The sequence below is a fragment of the Mauremys mutica genome, chromosome 2 (assembly GCF_020497125.1).
Source record: "Mauremys mutica isolate MM-2020 ecotype Southern chromosome 2, ASM2049712v1, whole genome shotgun sequence".
Classification (NCBI taxonomy): domain Eukaryota; kingdom Metazoa; phylum Chordata; order Testudines; family Geoemydidae; genus Mauremys; species Mauremys mutica.
The window spans coordinates 196560391-196587685 of record NC_059073.1 but is presented as its reverse complement, the minus strand read 5'-3'; the positions used below and the strand labels follow the sequence as shown (position 1 = coordinate 196587685).

At 39.0% G+C, this 27295-nt stretch overlaps 1 protein-coding gene across 1 annotated transcript in view; it reads left to right on the top strand.

Annotated features, from left to right (window-relative positions):
• Positions 1 to 27295, top strand: part of CNTNAP2 (contactin associated protein 2) — a 1334251-nt gene that overhangs the window by 248348 nt on the left and 1058608 nt on the right. Inside the window, exon 3 of the mRNA XM_045005260.1 lies at positions 2739 to 2932. Coding sequence (XP_044861195.1) covers positions 2739 to 2932 — 194 coding nt within the window. The remainder of the gene's footprint in view (positions 1 to 2738; positions 2933 to 27295) is intronic.

The window sequence follows — 27295 nt, the reverse complement described above, 5'->3', positions numbered from 1 at the left end:
ATGCTAGCTGTCATCTGTGCTGGCATGCTAAAAATTGTACTGTAGCCATGATAGCATGGGGTAGGAGGAGTCAGCACAGTATTGCCTCCCCACCACTGATTTTGGTTCAGCTCATCCCTGGAAGAGGTTGTGTCAACACCTACCCTGCAACTCTAGGTGCAAGTTCCTTTCTGAAAGGTGACCCCAGCAATCCTGAATTTCCCCAAGACCATTTGTCCTGTAGTGTCCAGCTCTCTCACTGAACATTTACAGAAATTAAGCTCCCTCAAAGAAACAGTACCCAGTAGTTTATTACCTTATGTGGGGTTAACAAACACTCTATTTTAAACAAGCACTGAAGTGGTTTATGGTGTAAAACAAGTATATTAAACAAAAATTAATAGGATTAAGTGATTCCAAAGTTAAGGAATAAAAGTAAAAAAATACTTCTAAAAAGACTAAAACTTGATTTCAGCAAGTTAGCCTTTGCAGAAGCAGGTTTTTCACCTATATTCAGAGACACCTCCCCTACCCCCCCCCCTACCCCCCGTTTGCTGAAGGATCCATCGTTCTGTGATTTCAAGAGCTCTGGACCCTTTAGTGTCTCAAGTGATAGAAGCCAAAATGGCTCTTTCTCTTTGCTTATTTTTTCCTGAAGTTCTTTGACCCTGATTCAAGAGCCGGGAAGGCTTTCTGGGCATGCAGTCTGCATCCCCTGCCAAGATTGATAAGTAGTCCTCTTTCCCCATTCTCTTTCCTTTGTCTTTGGTTATACCTTGCTTAATTTACATCAGACACACACTCAAGCAGACAGAACCACATTCTTTGTCAGGCATAGCTTAGACACTGCTTGCCAAGTACCTTTTTAAGAACATATTCCCTGTATGTATAAAGCCCTTTATAGGTTTACCATACATATATCAAGCAAGAATATTAATGATCAGTGAATTGTTAGTTTTCCAATGGTATATCACATGCCACCTTTTCAGTATTATGACAACAGCATGCCTGCTGGTGCTGCGGTGCTCTTAGGATCACAGCCATATACACACAGTTCACTACACCACTACAATACTAGATCACTACAGTATTCACCAACGAAAGCTTATGCTCCAATATGTGTGTTAATCTATAAAGTGCCACAGGACTCTTTGTCACTTTTTACAGGAATACTTGTGGAGTCTCTAAGGTGCCACAAGTACTCCTGTTCTTTTTACAGCTAATATAGTATCAAAAGGCACCCATATCTTGTGTGAAACGATAGAATCACCATCTCAACAATTTAGAGACAGAAAGTGAAGCAGTATGTACTAAGTGGGCATATGCTGACAAAGGCCAAGTCTGCGTAACCTTTACTTTCACCATTGGTTGCTCTCAGTGACTATAGAACTGCCTCCTTTCTCCAAATTAAAGGCTCTCTCTGGTAGTTGCCCTGTGGTACTACTGATAGTTCTGGCTTTGAATTCCCATGGAAAACCATCTTGCCTATATGCGTATGTGACTATAGTTCATTGTGGTTGTGTTGGTGGGGTTTGTTTGCTTTATTTAATAAAGCCAGTTGATTGATCAGAAGGCAACCTAGGGGCTGCCTAGAAGGACTGGGGTGTAAATTTAGTCCTACCAATGGAAAAAAGTAATAGAAGTTACCACATGATAAACTAAATGGTTTTGCACTATCACATAGTACCTGCCAGATCCTAGCAATGTGTTTGGAACAAATCGTTGGAGTCATTTTAAATCTTTGCAGATTTTTTTTCTGCACAGTAATCTCACATTTGAGTATAAATATAATTATTCTCTGCTTTTTCCCAATGTAATACTTACAATTATTGATATAATTTTGCAAAAACCCAACACTTTCACAGTATAGCACATTATGCCACAATCTCAATGTCTTTTATAACCCTGTGTGTAACTAACTGCTATTTTCCCCTCTAATATTTTGAGCTTTAGTAGAGTAAGAACTTGCATTAATGCCTTGACACTCGCTCTTATCTATGCACCATTGTCCTTGTTTATTAAGAACAGTTCAACACAGTCTAGTGATTGAAAAGAATATTGCTAATAATATTACCATCAAGTTAATTCATAGCCCCATAAAGAGTGATAATACATTTTTCAAGCATCAGTTAATGTACTCTATGACATCCTGTACACTCAGCAAATCAAAATCAGAGCCATTTCTGCAGTACCTTTCCTTTTTAACTACTGCTGATAGTTATTCTTTGAGGTCTGTGCATTTCAGTGAAATGCTGGACTAGAAGGGAAGGAAATTAGAGATGCATGCTATTATTCCCTCCCAATTAATGTGTATAATCTTCTTTTAAATTTTAAATAGCATTTAAAGGGTATAAGAAATCAATAGATTGTCACTGATTTGCGTCAACTGACTCCGACAAAGGACGTCATGGAAAATTGGTCAACTCTTAACAATTAAAGTTTGACACTTATTAGTAAGTTCTAATTAAGGAATTATAAAGAGAGTCTCATTTGTAGGGTATTCCTTTACATCATATAACTACGTCATACAAAGGTTATAGTATCAATCTGAAACAGCTTGAAAGAAATTGAGTTTCCTGTGGCATATATAAAAGGTGACTCTTTTTTTTAGGTCTCATCATATTTCTTTTGTATATGTTTTAATTGGGTTAATGTTATATTGTTCTCTGCTTACACCCAGCAACTAGCATCTTTTCAATGTCTTCACTTCAAAAGCAGCCTGGATTAAGACATCTGATTGTCTCGTTTCAACTCAACAGGGGCTGGAGGCTGGTCTCCATCAGATAGTGACCATTATCAATGGCTGCAGGTGGATTTTGGGAGCAGGAAACAAATCAGCGCTATAGCAACGCAAGGCAGATACAGCAGCTCTGATTGGGTGACTCAATACCGGATGCTGTATAGTGATACAGGGAGAAACTGGAAGCCGTATCACCAGGATGGAAACATTTGGGTAAGTCACTGGCCTAAAACTCAAGCACTATCTCATGCAGTGCACTCCTTTGAATGGGCTGACTGGTCCTTGGAAAAAATATATCCTGCATTGACCTCTATTTTGTGTATATGAAAAGAGGATACGATTTTATCCAAAATATAATAGTATAGCATTAGGGTTGTTGACTGTTAGCGATTCCATTCCTACAACAAGAAAATCAATGTAGACTTATGGCAGCTCTCAGAAGCTGATGAGCAATAACGAATGACGAGTGTACAATATTGATAATTTCCTCCCTGCTCTTTCCATTCTCTCCATTTTTCTCTACTTTATTCCCTGTATGTGGGACTCACAAATGGGCACACTCGGAATCTCTTCTCCCCACTGCATAGATTTTCATTAAAATTGTCAAGAGGTTTTTGGGCATGGGATCTCAGCCTGGGGTGGGGGAGTCATGATCTCTAGAACCAGGGCTCAGGGAGATCACAACAATACTCTCTTTCTTTGTGGCAAGATGGAAGGGGGAATAAAGCTGGGAGGGGGGTGATTCCCAAATCTCTGTGTGTTGCAACATGAATTCACAGTATGGAAAAGGTTGAGAACTATTGTTCTAGAAGAAGTACAATGTTTACCCTCCTGAAAAACATAAAATAAAAATCTTTCCCAGGGTTGCCTTACACACTTAGATAACTATAAAAAATGTTACTTTGATGTTTGTAGCGTTTCTCATACTTCATTGTACTAAATACCTGGGGAAATACTGGGTATATATTTGGCTATCTAAGGCAACTTGAAAATCACTGAAGATGACCATAGCAATTTGGGTTTTGTACCTCTGCATTAATGGATCCTATTCATATTTTTATCCAACACATGAATTTTGGAGAATACTTCAGATTTTTTTTATTAAGTCATTAGACACACGTGTGGCCAGATTTCCAGCTGATGTAAATCAGTGGACCTGCATTGAAGACAGTGGAGCTCTGCTGATTCACACCAGCTAAGGAAATGCCACACTGTGAGTGGAAGGTCAGGAGTAGTTCAGGATTCAGTTGCTGAGGGGGCAACAGGGCCTGCAAAATGGAGTGTTGCCATATTCTTAGATTTTGGAATAGTTGATTCATTTTCTCCTGGAATTGGAAGCTGATTCCTAGACATTCCAGGGAAATCCTGGATTAGTGTCAGCTTTAGGTGAGAACAGAGTCTATTGTATTGACTAATGTGTTAGAAATGAGGATGTGAAAAATTGTGGCATTCATAGTTTCTCTGGGGGAGAACACAAAACCTTATAGTTACAAACTGAGAATAGAAAAGAATGTATTGCCTTAGACTGTTTGTATTCCATGTTAGTACAGCCAGGGTTGTTACTGCAGGCAGTAATGTCACTTTTATTTTGGCCTTTCACCTGTGTCACAGAGCAGCAATTAATTTTCTCCTTTTTCTGAAAAGTTTAACCCAGTGTTTTACCTGCAAAAGAACAAAGCTATTGCTTATCCTCCTCTTCCTAAAGGTAGTCATGGGAGAGGCTTCTTCCTTTTAAAATATGTATGTGGAAGGCACAATGAAGCATTGGGAATCCAAATTAAATAATAGGTATTGTCTAGCAAAAGTAGTACTGGCCTTCATTATAGGCAAGAAGATTTAATATTGTGCTGTTTTATGATAACGCTCAGAATAAAAGAGTTCTCTTACTGAAGTTGTCTTAAAAATATTTATTAAAAATGAACTTCACCAAATAGACACAGTAAGAGGAAAGATTTTAAAGGAATTCATTATGCATGTATATTATGTAAAGGTTGTCATGTTTGTACCAGATTGATGTATTGAAAAACCTAAGATATAATATGAAGTGGAAAAAAATTAAAAAGGAAGAGAAAAAGGGTTAGGAAAGAAGAGAAAGTGCCATGTGTGAATTCTAGAATTTGCCATGTGCTCTTTAAAGAATAAGGTGCTTCTTGCAAACACTTATGAGTGTAACTTGCCATGTGGGAGTAGTCTCACTGAACTCAACAAGACTATTCATGTCTGGAAAGATGCTTAAAAGTAGCAGTGTTTGCAGGATTGAGACCTAAGAGAGTATTTCAAAAGACGGAGTTTGAACCCCAAGGAATTCCCCTCAGGAGGAAAGAGAGCAGAGTAGTTGCAGCTATTTGACTGAAGAGTATATAAAAACAGGACACATTCATTGATGGCTGGCATGCTGCTTGAAGAAGGAAAAAAACTGCTCTCCATATCTTGAAGGGCAAAGCTTCAAACCTTTAGCTGGTTTATTTTAAGCTTTGAATGTTTGTTTGCCCACGTTGCTGAGGGTTTTGGGAAACCCTCGTATTAAATACTAACCCTCTGCCTTAAAGATTTTTTTCCCCTTTCCTTTGTTACAAACAAGAAAGCTCTGTGATTTTTGTGGGGAGGATTGTGGCTCTCTTAACTTCCATGTTCACCTTGGCTATCACCTGCAAAAACTTAGAATCATAGATGTGACTTATTCACCACAGAATGCCTAATTAACAAAACTGGATTCCTGTCTTCTTGAGGTGGAAACCACAAGAGCAGTTCAACAACTGACCTTCTAGATACATTCAGAACATTTTATCTTCATATCCATTTATCTAGTTGGTTTCCCCAATGTATAGTATAACCAATCCCTTGGGAACACTGATGGCCTGCATTTTCTTTCTTTACCCTGGACAAGGGCATTAGAGAATAAACAAAACAAGGAATCCTTTCTCTCTCCCTTTCTTTTGAAGAACACATCAAAACAACTAGCATTGAGGCTTAGAAACCAATCTGGGATTTTGGCTATTATAATCGCTTTCATGTAATAGAAGTTTCCATATCTGGAGAAGACAGCCCTTTCTTTTATCCATTCTTGAGGACACAGTCCCTGCCCTATCTCTGATTCAAAAACCAAAACCAAAACAGCGTTAAGGGATATAAACAGAAACCACTGTCGGGTCCAACATGTGAGGCCTCTTTGAATAGTTTAAATGGCTAATTTTGAGCTCTCCTTACCACACAATGTGCTGACTTTATTTTTAATTGGAAATAAAATATTTCCAATTTTTTATTTACTGCTGCAGTATTTACTGCTGCAGTAACTCCACCTCTTCACCTTATAGACCATTAGAAGGAGTAGAGGACAGGTGCAAGGGGTCAGACAGTGGCAGTGGGTTCTTAGGGAGTCATGCGGCCAGGGAGGAGTGGGAGCCAGTATAGGGAGCATCATGAAGAGACAGACTCTCTATGGTGGCGGACCAGATTCTTAATCATGTAAATTGATTTTATACCAACTGAGGATCTGGCTTTGAAAGTTTAAACTCACAGGGTCAAATTCTTCTCAATTACATGAGTGCAGCGCTATCTGAAATCTCTTTAAGAAGAATTTAGCCCAGAGAGCTTGCCACTGGGTTTTCACTGTCCAATGTTTTTACTCACCTGAGACTGGCAGCATATGACCTTTAGTTAAGATCCCAACTTCCTTTCACGTACACCTAAATGACGTTCTTTGACAACAGTAAATCTGAAATAAAGGAGAAAACGGGGACTGTCACATTCTGGATTGCAACTCAGACCAGCCAAAGGTCATGCCACCACTTGTATTATAACCTTGAATGCCCCCAAAATGCTTCTGCTACCTGTGGCTTCCTGTGTGAGGGGGACATACAGCCAGCATGCACTTCATGTTCTGTATAAGGTACAGCTCTGATTCAATCGCTTTGTATCCAACAGCCTGCCAGCAATTATCACAGACACACTCTTGTCTTTACCAGACTTGTTTAATGTTAGCAAGTGATCCCAATGCGTCTGCAGTCCCAAACCCTGTCCTCTGCAACATCCATCTCTCTCCTGAAAAATGTAGAGGGATAATAAGGTGTGTTTTCCTCTTTAAAGAGACAAAACTCAGCAGCTTGCCACACACACTGGAGTTAACATTCACTTAAATTAAATTCAGTTTTCAGCTAGATTAAAAAGTAAAATAAATTTATTAAGAAAGGAAGATAAAGCTTAAGTATAAGAGATAAAGTTAGAAATGGTTACAAGCAAATAAAGTGAAAACATGCATCCAGAAGTCTAAAACTTAATCTAGGAAGATACATCCTTTGCTCAAGATTTTTTTTTTTCTCACCAATCTTCCTTCTTCCCAGCCATGGCTGACTTTCTCTCTGTCTGGACCTTCCACAGAAGTACAAGGTGCTGGCTTCCCTTGTCTTTGCCTAAATAGGTTTCTTACCTATATTCAGTTCCTAGGGACTTCAACCCTCATTGGTTGAAGGACCCACCTTTCTCAGCTTGCAAGAGTTCTGGCCCCTTGTGTCTGTCTAGTGATGGATGCCAAAGGTGGCTTATCTTCCAAAGTCCAATTACCTTGTTTCAAGAAGCAGGATGACCTTATCTGTTCTTCCCTTCCTACGGACTAACAATCCCTCTGATGATTTCTATGTAAGTGGGGCTTCCATTGGTTTTGGTCACATCTTCCCTAATTTCTTTGGAGACAAGTAGATAGCTGTCTTCCTTCCTACCTGTGTAAAACCTGTTTCTCCTTTTGTTTGGTCACGGACTGTAAATTACTCATTGATATTATATCCTTAATTCCTTATATAGTTTAATAAAACAATTCATAATGATATTAGCCACCAGTGTCTCATAGGCTTTCATGAAGCACCTCACTCGTACTTTTATAAACCAGTAATATTGTTACAATCAGTTGATTCAGTTGCTTATCATTTGAGGTTCAGACCCCCTGTCTTTATAGTCCTGATAGTTTCTCCTCCTCCCCTGCTTGATAGCTTTGTTTACCTAATATATACATTGACCTTTATTGTTTTTGCGTGTCAACCAGGCTGGTCAGAGAAGCAAACACATTCCTTTGTCTAGGGCAGACCTTTTTACCAGTTCTCCCCGACATGCCTAGTTTAAACACACCTTAGCCATGATTCCAGCATACGTCCATAACTCTTAATATAAACCACATATGTACATCATGAAACAATGTTAATGATTAGTGAGTTATTAATTGTCCAATTATATATTACAAAATGTCTTTTAGTTAGATACAGATTATAGCAATGGTGTGTTAGGTATAGTGAGTATGTCAGGCCTGACAAAAGTTGCTGACATAGAGGAAGGTCCTCTATGTCATAGGGACAAAGGAAAATTGAAGTGTAGAGTTCAGCAATATTCAACAATATAAAGCAGTTATAATATCAAATGATACAGCCAGGGGACAAAATATGGGGGATAAAAGGAAATAAAAAAAGAAAAGGTGGTTTGGGGAGGTAGAGTAAAAAGGAAATAATTCCAACAAAGACCTCAGTAAGAACAAACCATGATAATCTGCATAAAATGTTAAAATGATCTCCTTTTGTATGCATTAGTCAGGGGAAAAAGAAGTTCTATAATTACCTGCTAGGTAAGAGACAAATCAAAAGTCTCTCAGTAAGACTGTGATGGGGAAAGTGCTTTCAAGGTGAATTTAGAGTAAGTTTCCCATTTCTGTTAAATAGATTTTCTGTCCTCACCCCTCTTGGGCTTTGGGATGTTTTCAATTCCCATGAATTTTAATAAGATGAGTGAATGTGCCCTCTTTCCATAAAAATGCCTAGCAACTAGTGAATTCTGATCACCTTTCCTAACTACACTCTTGTATTTTGAGTTTCTGATTTTAAGAGGTCATGAGGTTTCCCCACATACGTCAGTTTGCTGGGGCGTTTCATATTAGTATAATGTATAGGTATCAATATAGATGTATATCTATATCAAGTATATCCAGCTATCTGTCTGCAAAATACATATCAGATGTATTTCTGTGTTTGATATTGTTCCTCTCCCCTAACCCCAATATGGATGCTATAAGTGGGTCGTATTCATCTTGCTGAATATAATGCAAACATGTCCTATATTGTATAGTGCTGGGGTGAAAGAGAATGCTCAGAACTTGTGAATATACTCCAGTGCAGAACTTATGAATATACTGCAGTGCGGTAGAGTGGGAATAGAAGATTTCTAGATTCAGGCCCATCCTAGAGAAAATTGGAAGAATCTAGCTATTTTTATTCCATTCATTTGGAGGGTGTTTATATTTAATTAGTCATTATGGGTTTTGTTTTTTTTAATTTGACTATGCTAGGATAAGTCCTGATCAGGTCTCTTCTACTATCTCATTTCCTTATTCTTGAGGATCATGAGTACAAGGAAGTAGTTTCTGAAATAAGTTTGAGTTACATATTGTTAGAAAAGGTAGAGTCGAGACATCTGATGCACAAGCTGAGAGTCATATTCTGCAATTGATCATATCCTGTTAAATCCTGACATCTGTATGACTCCATTGATACTCAGTGAAAGCAGATTTTGGTCCCTTAGAGCGAATAAAGCCCTGTACTAAGTGATTGTTAGACCCATAAAATGGGTGTTGATTCTGTTTATGCCAGAGCTAATTTTGACACATTATGTCCAAAGGATTTTACCAGTGTTTACTCCCTGCTAATGATATAGCACAGGACTTGGGAATCTCACCCACTGATGGAAAGAAAAGGGATGTTTTCATTCAAACTATAATATGTTTTAATTGAGCACAAAAGTTATATACAACATTTCTATTTTGGGCTTTCTAATTCACTCCTTATTCCCTTTCCAGAACCATTCATCTCAGTGAAGACTCTCTCTACTTTCTCCAATTTCTTCCTGATTTAAAAAAAACCAAAACATTTCTCCTCTGCTGCTTCTTCTGTCAAAATTACTACTTAAAAATGTAACCAAACCTCTGAGAAGATAGGCGCAATGAGTTGATATGCACTCCTGCTCTGCAGAAGAGATTGATCCTGCTTAGTATTGGAATAGTACAATCTCTGTATTGAGCAGCTCTATCACAGTATGTTTCTGTAGAGACAAAGCAGCTGTACTGACACCCAGCCATAGACTCATAGATTTTAAGGTCAGAAGGGACCATTATGATCATCTAATCTGACCTCCTGCACAATGCAGGCCACAGAATCTCACCCACCCACTCCTGTAATAAACCCCTAACCTATGTCTGAGCTACTGAAGTCCTCATATCGTGGTTTAAAGACCTCAAGATGCAGAGAATCCTCCAGCAAGTGACACGTGCTCCATGCTGCAGAGGAAGGCGAAAAACCTCCAGGGCCTCTGCCAATCTGCCCTGGAGGAAAATTCCTTCCTGACCCCAAGTATGGTAATCAGCTAAACCATGAGCATGTGGGCAAGACTCACCAGCCAGTACCCAGGAAAGAATTCTCTGTAGTAACTCAGATCCCACCCCATCTAACATCCCATCACAGGCCGTTGGGTATATTTACCACTAATAATCAAAGATCAATTAATTGCCAAAATTTAGGCTATCCCATCATACCATTTCCTCCATAAACTTATCAAGCTTAGTCTTGAAGCCAGATATGTCTTTTGACCCCACTACTCCCCTTGGAAGGCTGTTCCAGAACTTCACTCCTCTGATGGTTAGAAACCTTCATCTAATTTTAAGTCTACATTTCCTAATGTCCAGTTTATATCCATTTGTTCTTGTGTCCTCATTGGTACTGAGCTTAAATAATTCCTCTCCCTCCCTGATATTTATCCCTCTGATATATTTATAAAGAGCAATCGTATCTCCTCTCAGCCTTCTTTTGGTTAGGCTAAACAAGCCAAGCTCTTTGAGTCTCCTTCATAGGACAGGTTTTCCATTCCTCGGATCATCCTAGTAGCTCTTCTCTGTACCTATTCCAGTTTGAATTCATCCCTCTTAAACATGGGAGACCAGAACTACACACACTATTCTGGCTGAGGTGTCACCATGCCTTGTATAACAGTACTAACCCCTTATCTTACTGGAAATACCTCGCCTGATGCATCCTAAGACCGCATTAGCTTTTTTAATGGCCGTATCACATTGGCGGCTCATAGTCATCCTGTGATCAACCAATACTCCGAGATCCTTCTCCTCTGTTACTTCCAACTGATGCGTCCCAATTTATAACAAAAATTCTTGTTATTAATCCCTAAATGCATGACCTTGTACTTCTCACTATTAAATTTCATCCTATTACTATTACTCCAGTTTACAAGGTCATCCAGATCTTCCTGTATGATATCCTGGTCCTTCTCTGTATTGGCAATACCGCCCAGCTTTGTGTCCTCCGCAAACTTTATTAGCACATTCCCACTTTTTGTGCCAAGATCTGTAATAAAAACATTAAATAAGATTGGTCCCAAAACCGATCCCTGAGGAACTCCACTAGTAACCTCCTACCAGCCTGACAGTTCACATTTCAGTATGACCCATTGTAGTCTCCCCTTTAACCAGTTCCTTATCCACCTTTCAATTTTCATATTGATCCCCATCTTTTCCAATTTAGCTAATAATTCCCCATGTGGAACCGTATCAAATGCCATACTGAAATCGAGGTAAATTAGATCCACTCCATTTCCTTTGTCTAAAAAATCTGTTACCTTCTCAAAGAAGGAGATCAGGTTGGTTTGGTATGATCTACCTTTTGTAAAACCATATTGTATTTTGTCCCAACTACCACTAACCTCAGTGTCTACAGTCAGTGCTGAGCTGAAACAGTGAAAGTAGCTTTGGTAGGAAGAAGAGCTTCTGGTACTGTATCCTCTTGCCGTATTTGCTATGTCTGAGATGGTCATGTTAAGCACTCAGTTCCTATTGAAAGTTCATGGGATTTGGGCTCCTTTGAAAATCCCAGCCTATGTAAATTTCCTTAGGAGTTCTATAAAACTTACAGTAAATGATAAAGGATAGCAAAATGCTCATCCCTCAACTATTGAGTAATAATTTAAAAGATCCTATGTATCTCAGCAGTCAGACTACCCTAGTTTGCATACTTATTAACAAGTATATTCATACCCTCAACTCAGCTCTCCAGGGTACATGTGTTGGCTTCACAATGACGCTTTGCTCCTCTTTCATTTGAGATTTGATGTCAGTTGGTATGGGAGAAGTAGAAATACCTGTGATTTGTGTTCTTTGAGCCCTGGATAATGGCTTTCTGAACACAGGTGACCTTATCTCTAATGGGAACAAGGTATAAATCAGCTTGGAGTTCTTCCCAGCCCTGGTGAAAATGGATGGGTGTCACCTGTCTTATTGACATCATCCCACCATTTCTGGGCCAGAGTTCGGCTCCTCCTCAGCACTTTTCTCGCCCACCCCATCACAAGGGTTGCTCTAGATCTTCCTCCCTTCTTCCCTTAGGGTCCCTATTGCCCCAATCTCCCTTTCCCATTATGACCTTTGACGTTAGATAGGATGTTTTCTATTCAGTTCCCACAGCGAACCACCCCTTTGAGTCTAAATCCCCCAAGAACAAGAGCTGTGCTGAGAAACAGCAGTTCTGTGTTGGAAAGAAGAAAAAGAGATGCAGATGACACTAAACTGGGAGGAGTGGTAGATATGCTGGAGGGTAGGGATAGGATACAGAGGGACCTAGACAAATTAGAGGATTGGGCCAAAAGGAATGTGATGAGGTTTAACAAAGACAAGTGCAGAGTCCTGCACTTGGGACAGAAGAATCCCATGCACTGCTACAGACTAGGGACTGAATGGCTGGGCAGCAGTTCTGCAGTAAAGAACCTAGGGGTTACAATGAACGAGGAGCTGGATATGAATTAACAGTGTGCCCTTGTTGCCAAGAAAGCTAACAGCATTTTGGGCTGTATAAGTAGGAGTATTGCCAGGAGATCGAGGGACGTGATCATTCCCCTCTATTCGGCATTGATGAGGTCTCATCTAAAGTACTGTGTCTAGTTTTGGGCCCCACACTACAAGGAGGATGTGGAAAAATTGGAAAGAGTCCAGCAGAGGACAACAAAAATGATTAGGAGGCTGGAGCACATGATTTATGAGGAGAGGCTGAGGGAACTGAGATTATTTAGTCTGCAGAAGAGAAGAATGAGGGGGAATTTGATAGCTACTTTCAGTTACCTGAACGGGGGTTCCAAAGAGGATGGATCTAGACTGTTCTCAGTGGTAGCAGATGACAGAACAAGGAGTAATGGTCTCAAGTTGCAGAGGGGGAGGTTTAGATGGATATTAGGAAAAACTTTTTCACCAGGAGGGTGGTAAAGCACTGGAATGAGTTACCGAGGGAAGTGGTGGAATCTCCTTCCTTAGAGGTTTTTAAGGTCAGGCTTGACAAAGCCCTGTCTGGGATGATTTAGTTGGGAATTGGTCCTGCTTTGAGCAGGGGTTTGGAGCAGATGACTTCCTGAGGTCCCTGATATTCTATGATTCTATGATAGCATGCTCATTTTTGTGCAAGGGGAAAAAAAGGTTTTATGTAAATAAATTGGGTGAATGTATAAAAGATATCCTGAAAAATAACAGCCAGGGAACATCTTAAATTAAATGGCAAAATGTATTTAAGACAAATGCTTCTAGAGTGTTTCCTGTTCATAACAACAATATTTTGTTTTGGAACAAAATGACAGAGGTTGCAATGGTTGCTTAAGAGATTAAAAGGAACACCAAAACTGTCAGACCTGATCAGAACAGTGGTCCTGCTAGTTCAGTAAACCTAGCTAATATGCAATGTATAGGTGGAAAAGTCATCATCTCATGCAAGCAACTACTGAGTGTGCTGACGTAGGATACTGTAATTAGTCTTTCAGTCTAGAAACGTTAAAATTCCACCTTTTCCCTCCCAAAAAGGGGGAATCTTTAGAGTCCCTGTTTAAAATAAATATGACTATTCAATGGTACTCGCCTCTACAGAACAAGTGGAATTTTAAGGGCCTAACACTATATATCATTGTGTTAGGTTGCATAAGAGATAAACATTTACATTCTGGGAGTGGGGCCAGTCTTTGTATGGGATGCTGATTATGAGACATTATGATTTCTGCTGCATAGTCTTCCTCTGCCTAACTATGAGAGCCAGGTAAATAACACTAGTGTGATATACTAGAGCAAATGATAACAGATATTAATCCAGCACACACTTTATATAACAGAGGCTGAGAAACACCTCTGTGCAGAGGGCCAACACCAAGCCTATGCATCACTTATGTTCCATACAAATCTTCAAAATAGGATTAAGTGAGAGTGAAGTGGTATACAAGCCTCTGCACAGGGGCTAATTGGCCCATTGGAGGAGCGGAGGGAGATTTCAGCCAGAGCACATAACAATGCATTGTTGTTAAGGTGTTCCTTTCTTAGGGATTCCTTTCAGATACTTGGCTCTTATCCTGAGGAATATGTGTCTGTATAAAACTACCAAAATTTTAAATTTAGGTGCCTAAAGTTAGGCTCCTACATCCATATTTAGGCATTCAATCCGTTTAATTTTCAGAGAACTTGGGCATGTAAAACATCTAGATCAGTTGTTGCAGCTGTGCTCAGCTTCTCCAGAAATTAGGCCACTTGTCCAGATGCATTAAATGTGAATATATTTCCCCAACTTTGAAAATATATGTTCCCCTATATATATATACACACACACACACACACACACACACACACACACACACACACACTCTCAGAACGGACATATTATATCTCGCTCAATATATCCAGTTTGGCACTGGCTAATATTTAACAAAATATCCTGTAGCAGTTTTGCATGGGGAAAAGCACCTTTCCCTCCTCCCTTATCCCCCTAGGACTACCTCATGAAAAGCAAACCCTTTTCCCAGATTACAGTATGTACATATATTGTTCAATTAGATTTACACATGTCTTTCACTATAGCAAAAGGTTAGCATATGATAAAAAATCTACTGACACCCTTGATCTTTTAGTGTTGAGAGATATTGATATTTTGCTGCTGTAACCAGGAAAATAAAACATACTCTGGCATATGCTAACATACTGTAGCAAATATTTCATTTGAGAAAAATAAAGGTAATTATTTGAAGATTTAAGGAGTTATGATGTTTAGAAATGTTAACGGCCTCCACTGTTAATGAATACCTTTATCGTAATTAATTTTGCTATCTCGTAATTGTCCTCTTTCCATTACATTAGGAAATATGCAATTATGGGATGTATTTTTGATTTAGTACTTCAGGTTATGTTGTGTTAAAATATTTCTGCAATATTATGGCTGACCAAGGTTTCTACACATGGTTCTCTGTCAGGGGAATGTAAATGTTGCAACCCCAAGGGCCTCTCAGGCAATTTGCATGGCCCTAATTTGCATATGAACATACACATATATTACATAGCTTAATATATATCAATATATGTATTTGCCATTACAGTATCAAGGGATGGGACAACACTTCATAAACTATGCACACTTTACACTGTATTTGACCTCAAAGGTACCGTGAGTAATTGCCACAGATGTAGTTGGGCTCTTCCTGCCAGCAGCCCACCAGACCGCTGTAAGGGGAATTCAGCCTCTTGTGTTCTAAGCCTCCGGAATCTGAATAGAGCCCAGGGATTTTCTGAATCATGGAGTCCCCTAGGGACACTCTTGGAGTGCAGACATCTATTGAATGCTCTCTCCTGTTGAACCTGTACTGACTCCTCATATTCCCACTGTAGCTTAAACACACACTCTTCTAGTGTCCCACCAAAGGTGGGAGCCTTCTGGGTTAGAGTTTAACTCTTTCAGAGGGTATGTGATAGGTGTGGCATATAACACACAGACACACTTTGCTTAGGCATTTAACACATTGTTGCTCTTTACATAATACCACAATAAGTACATATCTAAAACCCTACCCATGTTCCCTCTCACTCTAGTTCACCCTTCCCTTGGGAGTCCCTGGGGGACCATCTGTGTTCAGATTGGCAGGGTTTCCCCAACCCCTGAAACTTCCCTCATTTTAAAATGCCTAAATCTAGCCTGAGAGAGAGAGGAGCTTCAGCCCTTTATTAACACCCAGTCCCACAGTCATTTGCCTCACTGGCAGTCTCAACAGGCAACTACAGAGTCCTACCAAATGACCTTATTGCTAGGCAACCTCTCCCATGCTAAGTCAATTTCTTTGGCTAGGAACAGTCTTTTGTCTAGAGTGATAATATGTCAGTGGTTGGGCACTTAAGTCAATGACCCTCTTTTGTTAGCCCTATACTACCCAGTCCAACATGGAAGCAAATGGAGAATAGAAAACGCAAAGTGCTGAACTTGAAAAATAGAGTTTACAGCTTGGTAAAGATACATACAGAGAGTTTACAAACCCACACAGTATTCCTAAAACATACAGACAGATTTCCCCAAACTATCACAGTAATATATAAATTTTTGATTTCTGTATTGACAGACTTTCAATCAAGCTTTCACCCGTAGGCCAGTGTGTGTTTCTGTGTAATAAACTACAGAGCTTTGCACTTCCAGGTCTCCAGTTCAAATCCAGCCCCAAGTGACAGTGACTAAGTTATTGCCAGCTAACAGGGTTTAATAACCTTTATACATGCATCACAAAACCCAGCACCACTCAGAACCCTTGTTGGTAGTCTTGCCTGAAGATGGTTTCTCCAGGACAGACGTAGTACTGGGCTGGGATGGGAAAGATTATGCAATTATGAGGGACCTTTTTAAATGTGCTATTTTGTGTGAACCATTCCTCATGTGCAAACCCTAATGCACACAAATGTGTAATGGTTTGCTTCCACAAACATTGACTTGCCAGGACACAGGAGGGCGTGTGTGTGTGAAATATTGTACCATTCAAAATCTGACCCTCTGTGAAGATTGGTATTCTATTTATTTGTGGAGAGCCAACAGTGTGCTTATAATATATATATATATAAAACAGAGAAGAAAGGGCCCCTGCCTTGAGATGATCGCAGTATAAGGTCCCAGTCCTGCAAATTCTCACATGCCAGTGCTTAATTTTTAAATCAATGGGACTGCTCACGTCGGTGAAGCTAAACATATATGTAAGTGTTTGCAGGCTCAGGGCCCAAATGGAAACATGAGACATAAAGCATTGTGAGACCAGACTTTGGGTGAAGCAATATTTCATTTATTTTCTGGAACTAAATACATAAAAACCAGCACTACTTTGGGTGGTGGATTAACTCTGATAGGTTTCACAGAAGTGTGTTCTGAGGGGGAATTTAACAAGACCGCTGCTGACCGGGTACCTGTCTGGGGCTATATAGATAACTTCCGCCTCCAAACCTCTTAATCCAGTGCCTTTCACAAGCACTAAATTCACACTGTAAAATTTAAGCGAGTCAGGCTCAGGCCAGGAAAACGCCAGTGCAGTATTTTTCGAATTATTATGTTATCTCGTTACTCGGGAATTTCTTAAATAAACCACCACAGTTTCACAAAGCCCTTGGTCTCTTCATAGGACTATGGGCAATACAGAATGTTGCCCATTAATATAGATCCCTATTCAGGAAGGTACTTAAGCATGTGCTTAACTGTAAGCATGTGCTTAATTCCCAGTGACTTCAATATTATAATTAATCAGTAGATTATATAAACATATAGGGCCAGATTCTGATCTATTACACCAGCGTAAGCTCAGTGCCACTCTGTTCAAGTCAAGAGAGTTACTCTAGACATATACTAGTATAACTCATTTCAAATTGTGGCTGATAGCAGCAAAATACTTTCTGATTTATTTTTCCAACCCTAAAATATGTGCATTGCATATGTAAATATACATAAGTTAAATATTACTAAATTGATATTATGTAAACTCTCAGAACCAAACTGGGCTAGCATAAGAGTACAAAATTCTTCCATATTAATCTTTCCGGCCTGACTGTGGAATCTTTTCTTATGTTGGTAATTCTTACCATGAGAGAATGTGTTGTCTAACATGATCCTAAATGCTCAGTATAGGCCCAAAACTCTCTTTCTGTAAACTTGTTATGGCTATCCCTAGTGTCTACCTATTAACCTTGATGAGCTGACACTTTAGGTCAGCTCATTGGACAAACCCTAATGTTAAACGTGACAGTCATTGTGCTGAAATGTTTACCATTGTGTTAGTTAATATGTGGACCCACTTAATTTGCTAACACACCTTTGCTGAGCGCTATCTCATAAATTGTCCCAATAATTCCACTGACCGTCCTTGTGAACAGGTGTTTCCTATCTTTCCCATCACACAGCTGAGCCCATAGAAAAATAAATGCATCATGTCAAATTACAATTGCATCATAAGCTCTTACTCTGTATTAAAAAATCATGTTTTTACCCCATCTCCAATCAGCAAAGCAAGAAACTCATAAGACAATGCAAGGTGAGCTCTCATTATAGTTCTTAACAGCATGATACTCTATAGTATGGCAACATGTGATACTAAATGCAAGTTTACTCAGTAAAGTGTCATGGTCCTAATGGATCATTATTTTTAAAAGTCTCTTTATACATATGTTCATTACTGGGTTATAATCCATGTGTCACAGTTTCAGGGTAACTGCACCTTTATCTCCCTTCTGTGGTCCCTCAAGGACATCCACTCAAAGGCTCCTTTCCCGGGTGGAAATCTGTCTCATTTCCTTCGGACCAGATTTAAGGCTGCATTGGACCCTACCTTTTATGGCAGTATCCCCAGCAAGCCAATCTATCTTTAAGGCCATTTGCCTGTGCATTACTTTCACTATAAGGGCTATGACCAGTATACTTCCATCCGTTACAAGTTACCATGCAGCTTCTTCTAAGAAAGCACTTTTATTCTTAAAATAAAAGCATTACAGAGAAAGCATATAAAACCAATAGAAGAACCTACATGCAAGCTAAAAGCTTATCAGAGGCCATCCCTATTTCCAATATTTCCTATTTCCATCCCTATTTCCAGTTTGACAGCAAACCACTGGTAAGTACACTTTGAATACAGTCTTTCAAACAGTTGTGCACCATCTGATTTCTTCTTATTTCTTCTAGACCACATTGCCCTACGAGAATGTCATGTGGGACTGTCTCAAAAGCCTTACTAAAATCAAAATATATCACATCTACTGATTCTCCCCATCCAGTAGGTCAGTAGCCCTGTCAAAGATAATTACTTTGATTTGGCATCATTTGTTCTTGACAAATCCATCTTGGATATTCTTTATACCCTATTATCCTCTAGGTCTTTACAGATTGTTTAATAATTTGCTCCAGTTTCTTTTCAGGGATCAAAGATAGGCTGACAGGTCTATAGGTCTCCAGGTCCTCTTTGTTCCCCATTTTAAAGATAGGTACTATGTTTGCTGGTCTTTAGTCCTCTGGGACCACCCCCACCCTCCATGAGTTCTCAAAGAACCTGAGTATTTGCCTTGCTCATCCCTTACTGTTTTCACTTCCTGTAGGAGGTATAGTTCCCCTCCCTGCTGTGGAATGCCTACAATCCCTGGCCCACAATGAGGCATAAACAATTCATACACTTAATACAATATGGTCTCCCAAAGATATTGCAGGAAGTTTCCCTGTCTATCACATCATGCTTCATATGTTTTATAAACTTGGATTATAGGAAGCCGTGTCCTTTAATAGTAAAGCAAATACAAAAAGGATTATGTTGAAGCTATGCTAAGGCTGAGATACAAACTTTTCACTTAATCTTACCATTCTTTTGTGCAAAGGCCTCCAGTTGAATGGGGTTGCAGGGTAAGGTTCCTTAAAAGGAAAAAAAAATCAAAGCTGAGGCTGGAGCTCTCTCTTTAACTCATTGCCCTTCTCTCCTTGGATCACCTCACTGTGCTGAGATATTTTTGGGGTCTGAGATCAGTGTTTAATGTGACTTACACTTTCATACATGTGTTGCAATATTTATGAAAGGGTGAGTTATGCTATGGTTGAAGTTAGTTAAGGATAGGTTCAGTCTTACATTTGAATTCTCTTGCTTTATTGCTCAATATCATAGATTTACTATAAGGTGAGCATAGTTGGTTGCACTAACACCTTTCCTGTTCCCTTGAAGCCTGCCTCTTTCTTTTTTTCTTTGTTGCTGTATAAAAAGCGGGGGGGGACAGCATTAGAACACATTGAAGATATGTTGCTCTTAAACAGCATTTTCAAAGCTATATAGAGTTTATATTCATAAAGGCAATAGTTCCCAGAGCTCCCATGGATAGGAGAATAATATAGTATATTTATTCTCTATGTAAAAGAATAAATGGACACAAATCAGATATCAGGAATGGTAACATACAAAAGCCAGTAGAACACTTCAATCTCCCTGGACATTCTATAACAGATTTAAATGTAGCCATACTTTGAAAACAAACTTCAAAGAGAAACTACAGACCTAAAATTCATTTGCAAATTTAACACCATTAATTTGGGCTTGAATAGGGACTGAGAGTGGCTGGCTCATTACAAAAGCAACTTTCCCTCTCCTGGTATTGACACCCCCTCATCAATAATTGGGAGTGGACTACATCCACCCTGATTGAATTGGCCCTGTCAACACTGGTTCTCCACTTGTAAGGTAACTCCCTTCTCTTCATGTGTCAGTATAATACTGTCTGCATCTGTAATTTTCACTCCATGCATCTGAAGAAGTGGGGTATTTTTTACCCATGAACGCTTATGCCCAAATAAATCTGTTAGTCTTTAAGGTGCCACCAGACTCTTCATTGTTTTTGTGGATATGGACTAACACGGCTACCCCCTGATGCTTGTCTTAACTTCAAGACCTTAAGAACATTATTTTCGGTATAGATACGTAACTCCTCAAATATTATTTGTACACAGTTTGCAATGATTATGACAATCAGTGGGCTACTGGCTCTCAGTAGAGATCTTAAACATCACCCTTTGGTGAAATTATTATACAGATACCAATCCAGGGGATCCCTGTAAAAAACATATGCCAGCTGGCACCAAAGCATCAGCCACAATAACATTCTTAGTCATAGTAGTTAAGCTAGACACAATCAAATCAACATCAATAAATCTCATGCCTCAAAGCATGACTTGACAGCAAAGTTCAAGAATGAATCTTTCCCCCATGTAAAGTGTTGCATGAATAGCTTGGTGCTGTATTTGACAGGGTCTTTTAGGTTCCTATAAAACATTAGATTCGGACAACTGTTGGAGGCAATATGCTGAACTTGATGGATTGTGGGTTTGATCCAGTATGATAAATCCCATATTCTTGTGTTTAGAATACTGTGTGCGATATTAAAAAAAATGCATGCCCCGGTTACTAAACCTCCTTAAAAGAAATTCCCTCCTGCAGGATTGGTGGCAGAGTAAATGAGTTACGCTGGAGATTTCAGTCCCTTGTGCTGTGCGAATATAAATTATGTAATATAAAAGAATACGTGGTGGGATGGGTGGTTTAAAGGTTTCATTCCTGTATAATAAGGTTGGCCCTATTGTTGAGTGGCAAAGCCACAAGTGAAATATGTCATTCCAAATGAATGCTGATAAACCCTTTATATGAACACTATTGTACAAAGTCTATGTAGAATGTATGTAAAAAAGACCTGTTTACAAATGTGTTAGATAGTTCTCTGGTATTTCCTACCTCGTTAATACTTGATTTTGCAACCTTAATGTTTTTCATGCAATTTTGTGTGTGTAATTTCCTTGGGTTTAAAAAAAAAAAGAAAAATCCCCAGAAATGCCATCAGGCCTGTTGCTTCCCCTCTCCAACTCCCAGCTCTTTGTCCCAGTTTTTGCCACTCCAGCTCGTCAGCATAGCTCAGTTTCTGACCCTCAGCTCCTTGTTTCAATCCCTGCCCCAGGTCCAGCTCTTGTCCCTTCTGAATCCTAGCCAGGCTGCTTCATCTGGGGTTGGAGGATCTTAAGTGCAAATGGAATCTTCAGAGAAAGTAGCTGCCAAATTCGTTACTGTGCCATGTGCAAACTACAATTTTGTGAAGCTTTATAACTTGGCCAAATTTAGGCCGTTTCTCACCGGAGGGGCAAAAGGCCCATCCCTGACATAAAGACAATCCTCTTGCCAAATTTCAAGTTCCCTGCTCCAGGGCATTAGAACTTCTCAATGAAATAGAGTTAAGATTTTTTTTTCACATAATCAAAATAATGTATTTTTCCCTACTTTCATTCATGGATGTGACTGAACCAATCCAGCTGAAACTTTCAAGAAACATTTAGTCTGAGGCATGGAAAATTTCATGCCAAATAATAAAGTTTTGACAAAGTTAAAAGCAATCCCAAGCAGAGTGTTATAACAGGAAGATGTTGGGCTACCTTAAACACTGGCATGCACACAGAGAGACTAAATTCTGGCATGAATTACAGCTGTAATAAAATACACTGCAAATCTACATTAGAAAGGTTTTTTTCCCCCTAGAAGTAGCAAGAAATAGTATATTGCACATCCTTCCAACAACATTTGTTATCCCATGTGAGTGTCTATCCTGGTAGTTAGGGATATTTTTATTGATTTTTTGTATCTCAGTTGTATTATGGAACATTACCCATGTTTTATGTATTGGCATTTTTAATGTACTGATATTTTTATATGCTTATTATCGTTATCCAAAATGCTGAATAGCAAGTAAACAGTGGAGTTACGGAAGCAGAGAATTTGGCCATATTACTAGTACATCATTTCATATATGTAATTTTCTGACCATATTATGAACCATTGAGCTTATTTAAAAGTAAAAGACATGACTGGGAATAAGCCAAAGCAAAGAGAAGAGACAAGACAAGGGATTTTTGAAAATTATTTTTCAATGAGTGTGATGGCTTCACACGTTTATCTTCTTATAAAAGCAAAAACTTTTGGGTGTCATATGTGTACCTCTGAACCAAATAGCAGCAGGATTGTAGGTGGTAGTTTGGTGGTAGCACCTTACAAGCCCACAAAACTAAATATTTGATTGATCAGCACTTCACTGAGCGTGCAATAACCACTGATGGAATTTCACACTCGCCCATAAGTAAATAAAGAATCCCAGCAATGTACTGTGGAAATGAAGTCCCCTTGTTAAGGTGCAGACAACATACTTGTATTTGCTAGCAGTGTTATCAGCTAGCTATGCCACATGCTCTAGTTTTCCTGTAGTCCTTAGTCTCTGGAGTCATCATTTAAAAGTAAGCTGTATAATATCATATCTCAGTATCACCATTATCACTGCAGTGTTTTTCTCTGGCTTGAGTGCTAGCTTAATTCCAGACATCTTTCTGCCTCTAGTTCACCCATTTAACAAGTTGTTGCTGGTATAACTAATAGATGGGCATTTTGAAGAATGAAGCCATCCCCTGCAGTTTTTTTCTAACTCTCACTTCCAGGTCTAGTGTCCAGCTATTGTCGAGGATGGTAGTGCTCCTGAAAGGACTCTTTTTGCCCTTGTTTCTGAAGCTAGCTTGAGGCAAATGCTTTCTCTTGCTCTTCTTAATTAGAGGAAATGTGCAGTTTGTGGGACTTGTTTGGTAGTGTTATCTTCTTGCTCATTAGCTGGGCCTTCATATAGTAAAGAAACAGAGAACTCTGTGCCAGAATACATCAAACAGTCCTGCTCAGGAACTCTGCCACTAACAAAATAATTGACCTCAAAAGTGACTTCTGGAGGCTCAAATTGTAGACAGCACAAAATGAGCAATTTTTTTTAAATTGAGGCTAAGAGAAGAAACGGACAGTGGTATTGGCAGCAAATTCTGTTACAAATAAAATTATTATTGTAATAAGTCAAATTTGTCAGCAGGCTGGTGCTATCAAAAACTTGAAATGGCTTTGTCAGTGGGATCCCACAGTAGATGATGGGTCTGTACCACTATGAGAAGATTAAAGTGGGAGAAAATCTGGAGAGGAGAAAATGGAGATTTTCAGAATAGTTATATGATGCCTTTTGATTTAAATTTGTATATCAAGAGCAGAGTTGTTTTCTAAATCACTTACATCTGTGTCAAATACCTTGGAGTTTGATTAGATACAATTTTAAAGTACCGAGCCAAATCTTGCTCCATTAAGTAGGTGAAATTCTCATTGGAAATAAATGAGCACATCTAGGTGACAGAGTGAAATTTGGACCATTGATTTTGTAATGTAAAATATAGCACCTAAACTTGGAGTACTGTACATTACTTGAAACTTTTGGCCAAACTTAGGTTTCCAAACTAGGGAAATAATTTTGTAACAAACTTTGCTATAGATAATGAGTAATGTTTGTATCTATTTGCAGACACTTGGGGGATTGCATAAGAAGTGTGCAATTTTGTGTTGCTGTAGACCTTGTGGAAAAAACAAAAATTGGCTCACCCCTCATTGGAGACCATTCATTAGCTGAGACTTATGTTTTGTTGCGTTATAAGAAATCTTCCCTTTTATCTTCTCTGCCGTTTCACTAAGATGATGTAGCCTGTGTGTAACAATCTCAGGCTTGATTGTCCAATATAAATTGCAAGTATTAACGAATGATGAATTTGAGATCAGCTCTGAAAGATGTATGTTAAATCAACCATTCAGCCAGAGAAACAAAGGAACTCCCTGAGATGAGGAGGTGATTAAAATGCTAACAAACCTTATTCAATAGGGTGCATTTGCTCAAATCCACAGGCAGGAGGTGACTAGCCTTTGGGAAGACACCAAACAACATTCAGGAGGAAATTCTTAATGGGGTATTCAATAAACCTTTATGAGGGATTCAAAAGAAGTCTTTGATATGAGCAAAGAAAATTTGATCTGCAAATGCTAATTGGGGAGGACCCACTCTTGACTTGAGGGATCAGAAACTTAATTAACAATGTGAAAGAATGTTTGATTAGAAGTCTAATATTAATGAGGCTTTTGATACCCTAAGGAAAAGCCTCACAAAAGTATAAACACAAGTAAGAGGACGGGCAACTAGGAGAAGGAGTCAGCTGACTGAAGGTCTTTTTATGACAGAAACAGACAGACTCTAAGGCCATGTCTACACTACAAACTTCGGGTGATGTAAGTTGAAACCACAGTATAGCTGTGGGAGCCTGGGTAGCAGCAGCAGAGGCATGGCTCAGCCATACTGAGTGCAAACCTGCCAGAAACTGATGGGTACGTACTCAGCAGAGCTAAGCCATACCTCCACTGTGGCAGGCTGTACTGCCACAGCTACATTATTGTTTATACTCATGCTAACTCAGTGAGAGTGTACTATGTGTACGTGTACACTAGTTTGTAGTGTAGATGTAGCCTTAGTTGTATCGTCTTGTTCCATTCCATTTCTTTCTTTCCTGTCTTTCTGTTCAGATTCTTGTATTCTCATTGTCATAGTACATGAGCATATTTTACTACTGCATTTATGCAATATGACTAATATCCTTCAAATATTTCTACATTGCTATTCATTTTCCCCTTATTTATTGTGCAGGTGATCAATATATATTCAGCTATCTAAATATTTCCTCAAAAGTCATTCCCCCCAGGTCCCTAATCTTTGTCCCCTTACTGTTCTCAACTCTCAGAAATATATCCATATATTTTTGATAATGAGGTACCCATACTTAACTGCAAGCTTCCTAGTACAGCCATATTAAAACTAAGTAAATAGGAACTGCTACTAATACTGCTCTTCTCCATGACAGGAAATGTCTGCATATGTAACCCAAAGTTGCAGGGTCATTCTTTGGTGCTATTGTCTAAATTGCTATACTATATTTCTTTCATTGTTACAGCTTTCCAGACTTCTACCTAATATTTCAGATTGATTACCTCCCGCGTATATTCATTTTCATTTATCCAAGCTGAAGTTCATTTTTCTATTTTTTTTCTGCCCAAACTTCTGACCTCACTTAGACACTTTTATATTATTTCCCCATTCTAACTGGTATTTGCAACTTCTCCCAATATACCACCACCTGCAAATTTCTTCAATATAGCATAAGCGTCTCTTACCTTATTACCGAAGAGATAAAGTATGACTCCACTTTACACAGTTTGTTGTTAGACACCTTTTCGTATCTTGATATTATTACACTTCATTTTTTTTTACAGTGCTTCATCCCGTTTGCTTGTTTTTAATCTGTATGACAGTGTTTAAGCCAAATCAATTTGAATTAGTTTTGGGAGTAAAACTTCATGAGAGATTGCATTAAATGGTTTGCTTGGTTCCAGTTATGTTACATTTACTACTTTTCCTTCATCTACTGATTTTGTTATTCTATCAAAAAGCCATTTGGGTTTGCCTGATGAGGTTTATTCTTTATAAACCTGGGCTGCAAGTTTCCCAGCTATGGTAAAAACCATCTGTTTTGAGAGTTGCAGCCACAGTAATTAGCATCCCAGCTTTACTCAAGGTGCAGAGAAAGTGAATTAACACTGTCTTACCAAAGGCATTGAGATGACTACACAGGTGGAGACTTGTTGGAATACTCAAGTCAATTACCACCAGGAGTGTAAATGGCTCACCCTGTCAGCTGAAAGATAATGACTTTCATTTATCCAAAAGAATCCCCAAACTATCATTTATAGAACATACAGAAATCATGTCATACAGTATGGCAATACTGCATAACTTTTTAGGATGCGAGGTCTCTTATCCAACTATCTTTACACAACCTATAGAAAAAATAATACCACCTTACACCATGAAGTGCTGCATAAACATTACTTATTTAATTCATGCTCACAATTCCCTGAGAGATAAGCAAGGACAGGAGTAATTTAGGTACAAGAATGTAATTACCCAATAGTATTTTGGCCAGAACATCAGGTTAACACACCTGCTCTTGTTTAAAATGCCATGTGCCCAAAAGTGATCTGTACCTTTAATCTGAAAGACAACACCTTCAGCAGCACAGTGCTCCCAAACACTAAGGTGAAGCATTGGTTCAATGTTAACTCAGATGGGACTATACAAACTACAGAATTACCAGTACAAATTCCTGCACCATCTTAGTTTTCTTAGGTGATTTCCTATCCAAGTACTGACAAAGTCTGACTGTACTTTGGGGCCGATTATGAATTTACTCTCTATTCCCATTTACTTCAACTGGGCTCATCATCAGGCCCTTTAATGAGTGCTGAAACATTCGTAGCCTGAGTCTATATGAATGGGCTATTAGATCCTTTAATTCCTCATGTATCGGAGGGGTAGCCATGTTAGTCTGGTTCTGTAGAAGCAGCAAAGAATCCTGTGGCACCTTATAGACTAACAGACGTTTTGCAGCATGAGCTTTCGTGGGTAAATACCCACTTCTTCGGATGCAAGCAGTGGAAATTTCCAGGGGCAGGTGTGTATATATAAGCAAGCAAGCAGGTGTGTATATATAAGTATATATAATGCTTGCTTATATATACACACCTGCCCCTGGAAATTTCCACTGCTTGCATCCGAAGAAGTGGGTATTCACCCACGAAAGCTCATGCTGCAAAACGTCTGTTAGTCTATAAGGTGCCACAGGATTCTTTGCTGCTTTAATTCCTCATGGGTGACTGGAAATAGCAAAGAAAGATGAAGATTACAATGAAAAGTCATTCATTCATAACTGGGGATTTCAAAGACAAAATAATAAGCAGTCTCTGCTTCTGCAGGGTTCCAGTAATTCTGCCAGCTTGCCT